General features: G+C 36.7%; 1 protein-coding gene across 1 annotated transcript in view; it reads left to right on the top strand.

The window, feature by feature from the left end:
• LOC111866526 (ceramide glucosyltransferase) overlaps nt 1–2,581 on the top strand; it is a 34,515-nt gene extending 31,934 nt beyond the window's left edge. The window contains exon 8 of the mRNA XM_023855562.1: nt 999–2,581. Within this exon, the coding sequence (XP_023711330.1) occupies nt 999–1,178 (180 nt within the window). The 3' untranslated portion in view covers nt 1,179–2,581. The remainder of the gene's footprint in view (nt 1–998) is intronic.
• The last annotated feature ends 13,167 nt before the right edge of the window (nt 2,582–15,748 follow it).

The raw sequence follows: 15,748 nt of genomic DNA, 5'->3' as shown, positions 1-15,748 counted from the left end.
ACGCAGGGCAAAATCATAACATAAAGATAGGAAACAGATGTTTTGAAAATGTGGCACAGTTCAGATATTTGGGAACAATGATAACAGATCAAAACCTGATTCAGGAGGAAATTAAGAGGCGATTGAACTCGGCTAATGCTTGCTACCATTCAGTCCGGAAACTTTTGTCTTCTCATCTGTTGTCCAAGAACATAAAAATTAGAATATACAAAACTATAATTTTGTCTGTGGTTCTGTATGCATGTGGAACTTGGTCTCTGACATTAAGGGAGAAACATAGACTGAGGGTGTTTGAGAACAGGGTGTTGAGGAGAATATTTGGACTGAAGAGAGATGAAGTGACAGTAGGTTGGAGAAAACTGCATAATGAGAAGCTTCATAACTTGTACTCTTCTCCAAGTGTAATTAGAATGATCAAGTCAAGGAGAATGAGGTGGGCAGGTCATGTAGCACTAATGGGGAGATGAATGTGTGTAGGATATTGGTGGGAAAGCCAGAAGAAAAGAGGCCACAGGGAAGACCAAGGCATAGGTGGGTGGACAATATTAGAATGGATCTTAGAGAGATAGGATGGGATGGTATGGATTGGATTGATTTGGCTCAGGATAGGGACCGGTGGAGGGCTCTTGTGAACACGGAGATAAACCTTCGGGTTCCATAAAATCCTTGGGAATTCTTGAGTAGCTGCAGAATTGGCGACTCCTCCAGAGGGGATCAGCTCCATGAGTGAGTAAGTAACAGTATATTCATCCAAAATCTTTTACCGTCACTCAGCTGTGTCACCTAGGAAGACCCCCCCTCTACAAAAAATAAGGCAAATATGTGTTTTTACTACATACTGGATTTCTGTAAGCGTTATTGACATGAAACCAGCAGGGCCATGTAACTGGCACACCCCATTCCTCATACATGCCAGGTAATAAGTTTACTGTGAGGATAATCAAAATATGTTTTGTTACTTGTGTTCCTTATGCTATTAATGAGCATTTCCATTACAGAATGGTTCTCTGCCATTTAACAAATTTGATTTTGTTATGGGTTGGCTGTTTCGAGAATGTAGCAGTCCATATTTGTTTCTTCATGCTCTGTGGGACCCAGCGATAAGATGGCGTGCACGGACCTACAGACTTAGGTGGGGTGGTGTTGCCGAAGAATTGAAGCCCAAAGTGAAAGTATGAAGTGTAAGTGTGAGTCAAAACTTGCAGATTCAGTAACAGCAAGTGAAGAAGTGTTACTGATGAGACCTAACTCTTAAGTGCGTAATTACTTATCGTCTGTGGGAACATCCTGTTGTAGTACAACCACCACAAGTGATCAAAAGAAGCTCTTCAGATTTTCTGAAGAAGAAATTCTATTTAGTGATAAAAATATGAATATCATGTTGAAGGTTATATTTTAGAAGTTATGGCTGTCCGTCCATACCATATGTAAAGACATCTGCATACATAAAATGTCATTTCCAAGCAAAGAGAAGCATGATACAACCATTGAGTATGTTCAGGTCTGATGTCATTGTTACCACAGCTTTTTTCTTGTCAGTTGCCATAGTCCAAACTTTTAATAATGGAAGGCAGTTGAGCAGAGCATAGATTGACGTGGTCTCCGAGTGACTGTGAGCAAAATTTGCTTGGCTATAAATATTGTGTACTGTATGTTAACAGAAATCCCTTGACACTTTTGTCTTAGCATAAAATGAAGACATTCCTGCGCTGAAGCACTGCTTCTGCCAGAATTCTCGTAAGGTGTTTCTCACACGATTCCTGTAGGATGATGAACTTAGTATACTGTTCTAAAAGTTACGAAATAGACATTCAGTGCAGGCAATTTAAAAAACACTATTATGTTAACTTTATGTCTGTGCATTGTCTTCTTATTAATATATATGTTGATTATGAATGAATGGTCCAAATTACAGTTTTCATTGTGATAAATTTTCTAAACCTCGAGATGAATTGAGCATCTTACATAATGTACATTAATGTTAACTGTGATAGTGACAATTCTAGTAGTTGTGGACATATTGCTCAGAACATTTTATAGCGTGGTCCTCATTTGTGTGCACTTTAACTATATGCATTTAAATAAATTTAAAGAGTTTTGTATTGAACCCTTCATTTGTAGCTTTAGGTTTGAAATGCTATTGCTGACATAAGAGCAGAACCGAGTAAGAACTCACCCTGTGAAGAATTATAAGAATATTGCTCTGTCTGCATTGTAACATTACACTATAATTCAGCATTTTGCTAACAAAAATATAATTAGGCTGTTCAAACGTATATTTTGATGGGGGGAATATTACTTAGTATGAATGGCGTTGAAAGCTTTGATCTGCTCCCAGACATAGTAGTGGATGTTCTCTGCATCTCAACTGAAGGTTTAGACAACTCTTTACTGGTGGAATGTTAATACAGAATAATACGTAAGGCCACCTTTTGTATATATAGATGTAAGTTTGATTAAGATGTGTAATATTTGATACTGAATTCTAGATTGCACTTGAACTGCTGACAGGAAATATTGTATATAAATTGTAAAATACTGTAGCATGTAAAGAGCTAATAAACAACCTATCAGCGTAACAGTGATTGCACACACAACAGAGGACGTGAAATTAAGGGCTCTACACTGCTGGAAACCATTACCAGACAACTGGTGAAGACACAGCATACTGAAAAGACTCAAGTGTGTGCTGTAATGAATTGTACAGTGTGTGAATGAGCAGTAGAGCTGAAGTTACTTATAGGTACGATCTGTAAGTGCTCAATTAATCCAATTACGAATCCCAACCCCTTTTTAGTCACACTCATATGCGTGATAATACATTTAAATTATGCAAATTCAGAATGCAGTACCTAATTATTTTCACTTGGGATGAAATATTTGTTTTCCATGTAAAGAGGTTGTGTGTGTTATAACAATCCAGATGCCAACAGGAATGGAATAGATCAGTGTGGACAAATTATGCAGCATTAGTGGATGTTCATGTATAAATTTCAGCTTGTTGCAGTAAGTTGAATTTGTATATAATGAAATTAAACACAGGACTGACAACTTGTTACTGTGGCAAAGATAAACATGATATAACATTTTTAATTGCATAATTTGAGTACAGTAATAGTTTAATATGATTTAACATATTTATCGAAACTTGGGATGCAGTTTCTCTGACACTGATATAGATTCCATATTGCAATATGAGAGTTACATTGAACCATTGCCCTGATATGAAAACAATGCTTTCCTTGCCAAAATGTATACTTCAGTCCTCTGAGGTAGCTCTTCTTTGTTCCATCTTTCTTTTCCTTGGCTGTTGTAACTATTATCCCCCATTCGAGCCCCAGTTCTGTTGAGTATGGTGTGGAAACACTTCAACATGATTGTTTGTGCCTTTTCTGAGGAGTATTTATGCCACATCCTGTAATATAACTTCATTCAGATCAAGACTTGGTCATGTTTCATATTGGTAGATTGTAAAGGTTTCTGACAGTGTTGTATAACACACAGAATTACTTGGATTTTGGACTTCCTCCATCGTCCAATATTCTAGAAAATAGAAAACATGATGTTTCAGAAACTGGATCTATTTCCTTCCTCATGTGTCTTCCCCCCTCACCTGAGGGCAGAAACAGATCCAGTTTCTAAAACATTATGTTTTCTGTGTTCTAGAATACCAGACAATGGAAAAAGTCCAAAAACCCAGCAATTCTACGTGTTTCATACTGTTTTCCATGTTATGACTGCAAATGTTAGGTGAAATGATACTTGCATGGAAGCCATCAGGCTTTCACAGCAATTTATAGCTAATCTTTTCTGTTTTTGGATGAGGACACCTGTTCTATGGGATTGGCTGCCTGATGTTTCAGATAATCAGCCCACCATAACATGGTGTCATAATCCAAAAATGGAAGAAAATGGTTAAAGCTCTGTCTTCTTAGATGATGATATTATTATTATTGTTGTTGTTGTTATTAATAAATACCCATTGTCAAAGGAAGGGTGTTCATAGGTACCATCTCTAGTTGTTGGATTTATCATATGAATTACAATGATATACTTGGTAAACTAAATAAAAATTGTTATATTTTCTTCTGTGCATTTTGAGCTCTTAGGATTCAGCACAAATGTACATATTTAAATTTAATATTATATTGGATGTAATGTATAGTACAAGGTGTTCAGTCATTGAGGAAACCAGGCAAGTAGCATGAGTAGGATACAATATTTCTCACAGATTGCTGCTGTAACTGCCGATAGCAGAATGAGTCATACATGCTGATAAATGCATGCACTCTCGCTAGCGTCGAGCAGATGGATCGTTTCTCCATGACTATTCCCTCACATCAGTTTCCGTACATGCACACATTTATAAGAATACCGTAAAAAGATAACACAAACTTACCTTGCTTTATAACAGGTGCTGAAATTGTCCCCTTCTGCTTGCAAGCATGCCTTGCATCACATAAATAAATTATGCGACACTTTCTGAAATTGGTCCATGGTAATTGAACTAATTACACATGTTATTTCATTCTGCAGAGCTTCAGTGGTGCGAGGATTATTCTTGTAGACTTTTCCCTTTAGGTTTCCCCAAAGATAAAAATTGCAAAAACTGAGATCTGAAGATCTGGGAGGCCACAGTCCCTTGCTGATTATTCTGTCTTCAAACACCTCCCATATTGCGACCATGGATGCCTTAATCATATGTGCTGTAACATTGTCTTGCTGAAAATACCCATATTGTCTTTCTTCAACAGTCAGCTGTTTGAAGAATGGATTCAGTATATCATTAACGTAGAAGTTGAGTTCACAGTTTCATGGAAAAATAAGGGGCCAATGATTCGCTGCGAACTTACAGCACACCACACCCCCACCTTTTCACTGTGTAAAGGCACTTGCTGTATAGCGCGAGAATTTTCATCACTCCGTAGTCGTACATTTTGTGCATTGACATGACCACTAACATGAAACCACGCCTCATCAGTCATGAACAGAAGCTGTGGATCCATGATTCCATCATGCACATTTTGCAGCGGCCAGTTGCAAAAACGAATTCTTGCTGTATAATCTGGTTGTTTCAGATCAATACACCTGTTATTTTATACTGGTGAAATTTGATCAATTTTGTGGCTGTGAAAGCAGATCCTAGAGAAACATCGGTTTCCTGTGCTAAGCGTCTTAATGACTTTCGAGGACTGATCTGTAGTTGTGCCTCAATATCCCAAACTTTTCTTCAGTCAGCACAATCCTCTTTGATTGCTTCTTTATGTCACACACTAAACCTATGGCCTGCCACCTTTTCACAAGCTTTGATACACATGACTTTGTGGGAACTAGCAAATCAGGATATTTATGACAAAACTTACATTTTCTGTAAGTTTTTTCCTTGCAAAAGTTTTGACAAACACACACTGTTTAGTAGTGAACTTCATTTCAGTATATATGTCCACCGCCTATAGACATCTCTAACACAGACTAACTGCGACTTAACTGCAGTGACAAGTTCATGCCACCCAACCGTGTGTGTTTATCAGAGCTAATGACTCATTCTGCTATTGGGAGTTACAGCAGCAATCTGTGAGGAATTTTGGATGCAATCAGCGGTGTAGCGAAGTTTCCTCCTCCTTTGATGCAGTGTATAATGATTTATGTTGTACTCAGGATGACAGTGCTTGCTGTGGGGCAGAAAGTGTATTCAGGCATGTAGTTTTAATCGAAAATTGCTTTCAAGCTGGTCATCATAGTGAAATTGGCAATGTCATGGATTCTCTGTCTGATCCCAAATATTCCATGGAACACAATTTAGGAGTTACTCTCCTACATTGCTGGATCCGCTGAATTTGGTTAAGTTTCCCTTTGGCAGACAGAAACTATAGTTACATCTCTTTATTTCTATACTGCTACTATGATGAGAATTTAGAATATGACAGGGTTGCTTCCAGCGCCATTCCTACTAATTCATAGTCAGCTTACTGTGCAAGATAAGTACTGTAAGCCAAGAACAGCATCTTTTATAATTACAAGTGAGAAGTAGCATCTTCTAGTACATTTCCTGTTATTCATCCACGGGTTATATTGTGTGTGGGTCATTGATGACTTTTTTTTGTTCTATTACTAGTTGAAATTATGAAATTACACATTACGTTGTACACATAGATACTTAGGGACCAAGCTTTTAACCCTCCTTTCATTTCCATTATGTGTTTTCTACCAGTATTCTCCTGCTCTAGGGATGTGTGATGAGTTGGAAGGAGTATGAAATTACACTCCTTTTATACTCTGTATAATAATCACAGTAACTGCATGCAGTTGGTCTTCTGAATTCTAGTTGGCATCTGTGAATGCAGTCAGTGGTAGAAGATGATGAACAACAGAAGTAACATAAAACAAAACAAATCGTGAGGAAAGCATTTTGAATTGTGATATTTTCAATAAGAGGGAGTGTATAAGAATGCCATCAGTGATGCTACCATTTCTCTGTTCTGTCGTCTTATAAAGAACAATGAGCACCCTTAGGTGCTATTTCTCAGTCATGCTTTGTTGTTCCAGCTACTGCAGATGCAAAACAAAATATGAAGAAAACATTTTGAATTGTGATATTTTCAGTAACGGAGTGTATAAGAATGTTGTTGGTGATGCTGCCATTTCTCTGTTCTCTTGTATTATGAAGAACAATAAGGACCCTTAGGAGCTATTTCTCAGTCATGTGTTGTTGTTTCAGCTACTGCAGATGCAGTATTTATGTGAACTATAGTAAACTGGAAAAAATTGTTGACCTGTTTGTGATATGAAGAAGGCTAAGTGGTTGATTTTGCAGTGAAGTCTCATAGTGAAATCTGGAGTTTTCATGATGGTGAAGATCTCTCTTATGGTATTCTGGATTATTACACCATGTATTCTGGTAGGTACCAATGTTTTAAAATACATAGTGCCTCCTATCGTGAGAGAGTCAAGTATATTCTGAAATGTTTATACCCATCTGCCATACTACATGGTATCAGATCTGAGAAAACCACAGTCTGATCATGGTGCCAACCATCAGGGCAAGTTCAGGACAAATCATTCAAAGTACTGAATGCTTTGAATGTGAAAACAAAAACAAACTGTATCTGGTCATGTGTGTTCACAGCCAGTTTGTCTCTTTTGTGAAGTCTTGGAATTAGTGGAATAATGTAATGGCTCATGTTAGTGATTGCCATTTTTAAATAACGATAGCCAAATTAATGGAACTACCATGCAAGGGGAAGAAGTGAGCAACACTTAAGTGCAGAATACTAATAAATTCTAGAGTATATTTCAGCATGTTAACATGGATAAAATAAGTACAGTAAATGCCAAAATATCCAGTACTGAAACTCGCGCGTATCGAATGCGCATGTGCATTTGTCAACAGGGCATAGCTCCAGCTGCACGTGTTCCCAGTAGTGAAAAGGAAGTTGTGCAGTTGTTGTTGGAAATGGGTCTCTCGATGGAGGAAAAAGTATTCATAGTTGAGTATTATTTCTGCTCATACAGGAGTGGTCACCAGATAACTCGCTTCCTTGGTTTTGAGTGACCAGATGTTAACGTTCAGAAACCACTACATAGTACACGTGTGACGATATGGTGTGCCATATGGTATATGGTATATTAGACCCCTATTTCATTGAGGATGAGGAAGACAATGCTCTTACCATCACCCAAGAACGCCACAGGGACATGGTGATCGGACCATTTCTACAGGATTTGAGAAGGTTCTGTTGTGCAAGTTGCCTTCACATGAATAGACAGTGGTATCAATAGGATGTCTTTTCATTTCAGTACTGTAGTTTGGCGCATACTGTATCTGCACAGCGAAAGTTTGAACCAGATTCCCATCTTGTCAGTGAGAGATATTAGTAGCCAAACAGTGAAATAAGGAATTATGAAGGGATTTTTTTGATTTGCTTAGTGGGGATTGAGTCCAGCTGGGTCGATTCGGCACGGCGGCCACTGATTGGCCTATTGTACCTGCCCACGGTGATTATGATGGTGGAGAATTTGGTGGAATGAAGATTGGCATGGGAAACCGAAGTACTCGGAGGAAACCCACCCCAGCGCCACTTTGTCCACCACAAATCCCACTTGACCCGACCTGGGATCGAACCTGGGCCACCACAGTGGGAAGCCAGCGACTAACCACTTGAGCTATGGTGCAGCCTTTTTATGAAGGGATTGGTGAAGAGGTAACAAATGGTGGGTGGGTGTGTGTGTGTGTGTTTGTATTGTAGCCCTCACTTCATTGTTACTGGGCTATAGTTTGAGTTTGTGAGTGAGGAAGTATTTAAAGTAAGAAGTGAAGTTCACGGATCGTTCGTCAAAAAGAAAAGTAAATTTTACGATATGTGACACCAGCTTGAATAGTTTGTAGTGTAATATCTGCATGAATTAAAGTAAATTGATAATACATTAATTCATGCTTGGTAATTGAGGAGCTATTTCAAGGAAATAGCAGCTCCTGTCTAGAAAACCGAAATTAATGGCCGTGGGGATTCATTGCGCTGACCACGTGACACCCTCTATCTGCAAAAGTTGGCACTAAACTTCGCTGACAAGCGGCAGTCACTCAGTCGGTATGGTTCACTTGTGGACTGAAATCACGGAGTTTTTTTTAATTCATGCTTGTTCTCCCCTCTGTTATGTTGAATAATTGAGGGTACACAGCAGTACACTCAATAATTTGCACACAGTGTGAATGTTAAAGGGAATAAAACTTCAGATTTAATTTTTGTGCAAGAATTTTTACATGACCAAATTAACTGTGCAACCAAGTGATAGAAAGGAATGATGCTTGCATCAGGCCAGATGGCAGGAAGAGCCAGTGAGGGAAGGTTTGGCCATCAGTTACTTACCACTGGTCACATTCTTTATGCATGTCGTTACACTTGGCTGGTATGTTCCACTATAGATGTAGCTAATATTTTGAGAGTTCATTTAATTCTGTCATGTGTTTTATGAAAACCATGTAATGTAAGGTTAACATTGACATTGGTATTGTACACATTTATAATAGGAGTGTTGTTATTAGAACTGAATATAAATTGTAAAGCAGCTTGTTTATTTAACTGTTTGGAAATTAGATGAAGGGGATTTTACACCTGTCTTTGTTGCCATTGTCTTTCATACATTCAGTTCACTAAGAAACGTGTGACAAATACATCATGCAATTCTGCATGTTGTATCAGATAGTTTCTTAATAAATTGAATAAAGAAATGAATGTTATTTATGTACCAAATTTATTATTTTTATCCTCATGTCTCTGTTACATTTTCTTTTAATTTGTTGTATCATAGTTTTATGAGATGTGAATTTTTGTAGGACATGTTGACAAGTTTATTAGTTCTGGTACTAGTGTGAGCCCAGACTCTGAGCTTGGTTTATATCTGTGACTTGTTGAAATCTCCACACCTTTTTATTACAGTATTCATTTAAACAATGGCTGGCCAACTTTAAACCGCTGAGGGTCTGCATAGTACTCTAGATACATTCCCACAGGCTGCATTATAAAAACATTATTTTTTTCCCATTACAGTAGAACATTCAAATGGGCAGGCAGTGCATCTTTGCTGAGGACATAATGAGGGCATCAAACAGTGCTGCCATGTCAATTATAATATTATATTTGAGCATCCTGTTACACTCGCACAATATATATAAGATAAACACCATCTTAAGTGTAACAATTTTATTGTAGGTCTTCCTTCTTTCCCCTCACTCCACACTACATGTTTCGGCCCTAAATGGCCATCATCAGGTGTGTATTCTTACGTAGCTGTTACACTGCCTGTTAAAATTTAAAATCACCAGTCTTTCTAATTGTATAAACTGTTTTTTAACCTACACGCGTTAATTTTGATTTCTATTTAGCACTTTATTTTTTAAAATTAAAGATAAGCAGCGACACACACAGAGAGAGCCTACACAGAACAATACCTGAACAACGATAAACAAGAAGTGGCCACTGCAGCACTTAGACATAGGGCATGTACCCTGAGAAAATTTTTAATTTTAAAATTTGAAAAAGGATAAGAACAGAAATTTTATAGATACTTTAACTTGAATATAAAAAAAAAAAGTGCTAAATAGAAATAAAAATTAACGCATGTAGGTTAGAAAACAGTTTATACAATTAGACAGGTGATTTTAAATTTTAACAGGCAGTGTAACAGCTACTTAAGAATACACACCTGATGATGGCCATTTAGGGCCGAAACATGTAGTGTGGAGTGAGGGGAAAGAAGGAAGAACTACAATAAAATTGTTACACTTAAGACGGTGTTTATCTTATATATAATGTCAATTATACTTAAAAATCAGCTGCTAAAGTTTTGCTATATGGTATCCACATTGGATACAATCATGGAAATATATACAATCTATATTTTTGTAAGTTATTTATTAGATATGTGAAATCAACTGAAAAATTACATGGAACACTTTTTGTAAAGTTCTGCAGTAAGATTTGTTTTCTTTTTTAAGTAGGAGGCCAGTGTTACAAACTTTGGGGAATGAAAAGCTACACTCAGAGCTGCACTAAACCAACTGGTGGGCTACATACAGCCCATGTGCCATAAGTTTGACTGCCCTGATGTAAATAGTTCATGTGGTGATGACTGAAATTGACACTTTGATGTGTTGCTAAAAGATAATTAGTACATAATCAAAATATAAAAGGAACAGGCTATAAAGTGGGATCATGCTTGTAGAAATTAGTGATTTTGGTGTTTATTGCTGAAATGTCTCAACATGTATCAGTCAAGGTTGAGATGCACTGATGTAGGCACTCACAGTCCTGTAACTAGTGGAAGTAGTTGTGGTTGTCTCTTCCTAACAAGAGATGAAATGGAAGTATGCTTTCAGGGTTTGCACACTGTTATTTCTTTAAGACAGTCATGTAACAATGCTGTCAGTATGAAGACCATGTAGTGTCAGTGATTGGGTGATTAAAGAATATGGAGGAGTTATTGGAATGGTAAGTCATGGGCTACCTGAAGAACTGGAGGAAACCTGCTGCAGTTCCACTTTGTCCACCACACATTTTGTATGACATGACATGAGATTGAACCCAGGCCACTGCAGTGTGAAATCAGTGACTAGCATCATGAGCTATGGCATTCTATGATGTATAAGTTAAAGACATTTAAATGCTTTTCATAAGTCATCATTGATCCATAACACATGAGCATTCTTAAGACAGACTGTATATAAAAAAATAAACACTAGAACTTTTTTACCAGAGAAGACAAATGGTTTCAAAGAAAATGTTTAATGGGTGTACTGCACATGAAAGTTTAATAAGATGGACCATGTATTGCATTTTGTATAAAAATTAATGAAAAAGGAGCACTCACCACAAAAGAGGCCTACAAGGGATGGAAAATTATAAATGAAAAGGTACCCTCTAATAGACAGTTTCATTTGTACAATACCTGCAGTTTTTAGACCATCTTCATGAAACAAAATACTGGCAAGGTAACGGTTTTCCAAGTCTTCCTGTATCATTCTATGTATATGGAAGTAGTGGAATATCCGAGTCCAGTAACGTGAAGGTAAAGATAAAACACATTTTGATTTTCCTTGGTAACTATGTATAAAGTGTATGCTTCTGAAATACACAAAACAAACATTTTCTAGTCACATGTCTGTAGGCCCCTTCTTAAACAAGTGTGTTGCCTTCCCTTGGATTTTAGTTTCCTGCTTGTGAATATTGTGCAGATTCAGGGAACTGCTCTTTTCATGGTGAAATGATAGCAAAATGTTATATTTTGTCATGTTAATCCAGTGGTATATCATTGACAATATTACATGTTTTTCTTTGTTAAGGAAGTCATATCCATTTAATTGACAGCAAGAGATACTCAGGAATTTTTAGTTATAAACCATTTAATAAGGGCATTCGAGCCTGGATCCTAAATGTCACCCTTCAGTAAAGCAAATTTTATCAGTATAGTGCGGTCAGATGTTTGAAATAGAGTCCCCTTCCACTAAGTTCATGTTATGTGTTGGACGTTAGTACTGTTAGAATTCTTGTTAGTACTTTCATTTTTAAAGGTCACCGCTGATTCATAAAGAGATCACCCACATAGTGACAGCTAAGAGGCAATTTTGGAAAATTATAATCCGATCAAGATTTATTGTTTTTTTATATATATATTGTATTTAACTTCACTACTTAAACATGAAGTTAAATAACATGTTACATCAATGAAAAAACGAGTTGAATATATATTAATTCAAGGGAAGTGTGGTGAAATTAAGCTGTAAATTTGGCATAGCATAAATTTAGACATGTTTATTCTTGATGAAAATGATTGTATTGACAGGAACTGAAACAGTCTCTGTATTGAAGTTTGAAGTTGAAGCTGCATGTCTTGCAATCAGCAGCTATGTGAAGATGGTCCATATAGTGGAAAGCCACTCGAGCAGTAACACTTGAGTGTATTTTTTAGGCTGTTTTGCATATAAACATACAAATGAAATACATAATCATTCTGCTCTAAAACATGAACCTGCAATAATAATTTGACGGCCATATCAAAAGAGTATTTGTTGAAGAAGCAATCTCATTACAATTTAATGTAGTCAAATGATGTATAATTACAGACCATCATACCACTTATTAGTGAACAGAGATGAAGCTGTATATCAATAAGAATGTTTGTGACTTGCATATCTGTAGTTATTGAACTCCTGATATATTGCTCTTTAGATCTGTAATAGACAGTGTCACTTTTAGGCTGTTGTAAATATGTATTATTTATGTACATATTCTCTTTTAAATTGAAATGTAATTGTTAACTACCTCTGAAACAGAAAAAATTGATGTGTGTAAAAACCATACTGATTAATCAGCCTTGAGGTGCTTTGCAGGAGGACGAAAGCCATATGAACGAAGAAGTAACATGCACCTCTTCTTTAGACTAACAACACACACATAAAAATTACTTTTGAAGTTATTCTGTTTTAGGGCATAATATTATCACCTTAAGTCACCAAATTACAAGAGCATAATTTCGTTATAAAACTTAATCAGTATGATTGTAAGTTACCAGTATGGACAGTAGTAAACATTTTGTGACTGATTTTGGAGATGCATTCAGAGGATAATGTAATGACAGTACCTTGCCAGAATGTTGATACTTTTTCCTTCATCTGTAACAACATTTAATATTTCCCATTTGATCAACTACTTATACTTGAAACTTCATCTCATCCTTGGAATGAAAGTTGCTGCTTTTTGGTGCACACAGTATATTTGAAAAGACAGTATGCAGTTGTATCATTAAGTGCAACTGCAGTGATTCCATGAGTATATTCCAGTCATTGTGGTTAATATAAAGAACACATAGAACTTGATATCACTTATCTTTACCTAGATATGTGTATAATGATTTTTATCAGTTTATTATATTTGTATAATGATTCTTTTTTATCCAGAAATAGTGTATAGACCCATTGCTAAACAGTGACTCTGTAAACAGCGGCAGTTACTAGGTAATGCCCACAGCAATAGAACAAGGGGATTATGCAGCCCATTTCTAAGCAACTGTTTGGTAAACACATTTCCATGGCAACAATCCAGCAATAGAAGAATGTTGTTTTCTCTGTGATCCATGCTGAGATGTTATAAGCAGGGCAGTTTGAAGCAGTGAGTTAGTTACGCTGTAGCATAAGATATGTAAGATAAGCATGATTTGCTTTGCAAAGTCTGTACTAACAGAACTTCATATATAGTGCAAAAGGAAGAATTTCCAATAACATGCTATATGTATGATATGTGTGCAGTGTGGTGTACAGACCCATTCCTAAGCAGTGACTCTGTAAACAGTGGTCGTTGCTAAGTAATGCCCGCAAGATACATCGACACAACAATAGAATGACGGGGTTATGCGACCCATTTCTGCAGCAGCAGACACCAACGCATCAGTAGAAGAACAGTGTTTTCTATGTGGTCTTGCTGAAATGTTATAAGGAGAACAGTTCGAAGCAGTGACTTAGTTGTTGGAGTTGTCAGCAGGTTTGTGAATGAGAGAGTTCAGTTATTAGCTCAGTTGAAAGCCCATGAAAAGAAGAATAGGAGGTTGGCGTAAAATGGCCGCCAGCCTGGGACCCAGTTAAGTTGTCAGTTGATGAGTTCTGCACGGTTGGCAGTGACCAGAAGACTTGAGTGCAGGAAGCTGAAGGATCTCCATTTGTAGAAGCCATTGCCAGGAAACAGCTAGTGGAGGCTGTAGTAAAGTATAATTCTGAGTGGTGCACGCAAGTAGTCAATAAATCCATTCACTGATCCGTACCGTGTATAGTAAAAGGTAAAGTTATCCCTGTAACATGCCGTGAAGGCCCAGGATTGTGAGAGGTTGAGGCTCCCACATAGTCATCTCACAGAAGACGGTAAGTTTGTCAGCCTTACACATCAGCTGGCCTTTACCCCCCCCCCCTGACGAATCCTGGTACTCATTTCTGTTAAAGGTTGAGTCAACACACTACAAATACATGACAATATGTTACAAAATTTCAGCCAAAATTAGGTGGCATGGTAACAGGAAACATATACATTGCAATGTTGATAACATGAAAGCCCATTAATGGAAATTCCAAATGAAAAGAATAATTTATACTCCGTACCCAGTTCCATGTACATGTGATAATGTCTTTATTGTAAAATACTAATTATATTGTGAAAACTTCAGTTTATGATACTGAAATTAAGCTTTCTTGATGCATATTTGTGACCAACTTGACAGAGTGAAAGTCTGCAGTATTTCCTGAAATACGAAGCTTGTCATACCCTTGAATATCATGTTTTTTAAGTATTTGGTAAAACAAACAGTGCTAACATCAGATGACCTGGCACTTATCCAAAAGATTACAAATGCAGTGAAGAAGGAACAATAATAGCATAATGTCAACACGAGAAATGTGCTTAAAAACAATTTCCAATCATACACTGACTTCAACAGCAACTTCCCAATTTCATAACTCCAGTAATTTTTAGTTTTGAAATGTAGGTGTATTTGTTAATCTGGTATTTAATTATCATAACGTGCAGTGCCAAAATATGAACAGTTTTTGGTGTCAGTACCTACAGTTCCTACAAGAGATGTGAAGGGGGGGCTGATAGTAGCTAAGTAACATGATGTTACATTACCAGGTCTTCTTAAATATTTTACACCAAACTGATGTTCAGTATTGGATCTATGTATGCTACATCATATGTTTTTACTGATGCCTTTGTTTCTTATAAAAATTGCACTGTGTTTATATTATTTACATGTGCAGTTTGTAATTATACAAATGTTAAACACCATGTAACATTGCTACTGAGGCAAAAATTTATGCAGATACATGAGCAAAATTTGTTCTTCAGAGTACAAAAATGGTTTTGCATATGTGTAAGAAAACCCAGCAGAACTAAAAAAGTTATATGTTTACAGATCTCTCATGTCATATTACTAATGCCATTATTTCTTTAAATACAAAATGAATATTTGAAATTCATCCGTATTTTATTAATATGTAATTGATTCTTAGGTTCTATAATTATACACTTTCACATGCAGAAGTTGAATAGCACTATGTGAGATTTGAGAGTCTCAGGTGGCTGCATGGTGGTGAATATGATTTTTTTTCATTATCAAAAGAAAGAGATGCAAGTGGCATTAGGCTAAAAACCCTATCTTGCCAGCAATTACAGTTTGACAGTACTCTTTAATTAGTCTTGTATAAAATTAA

The sequence above is a fragment of the Cryptotermes secundus genome, unplaced genomic scaffold (genome assembly GCF_002891405.2).
Source record: "Cryptotermes secundus unplaced genomic scaffold, Csec_1.0 scaffold401, whole genome shotgun sequence".
Lineage (NCBI taxonomy): Eukaryota > Metazoa > Arthropoda > Insecta > Blattodea > Kalotermitidae > Cryptotermes > Cryptotermes secundus.
This window is presented reverse-complemented; position numbering and strand designations above follow the sequence as displayed.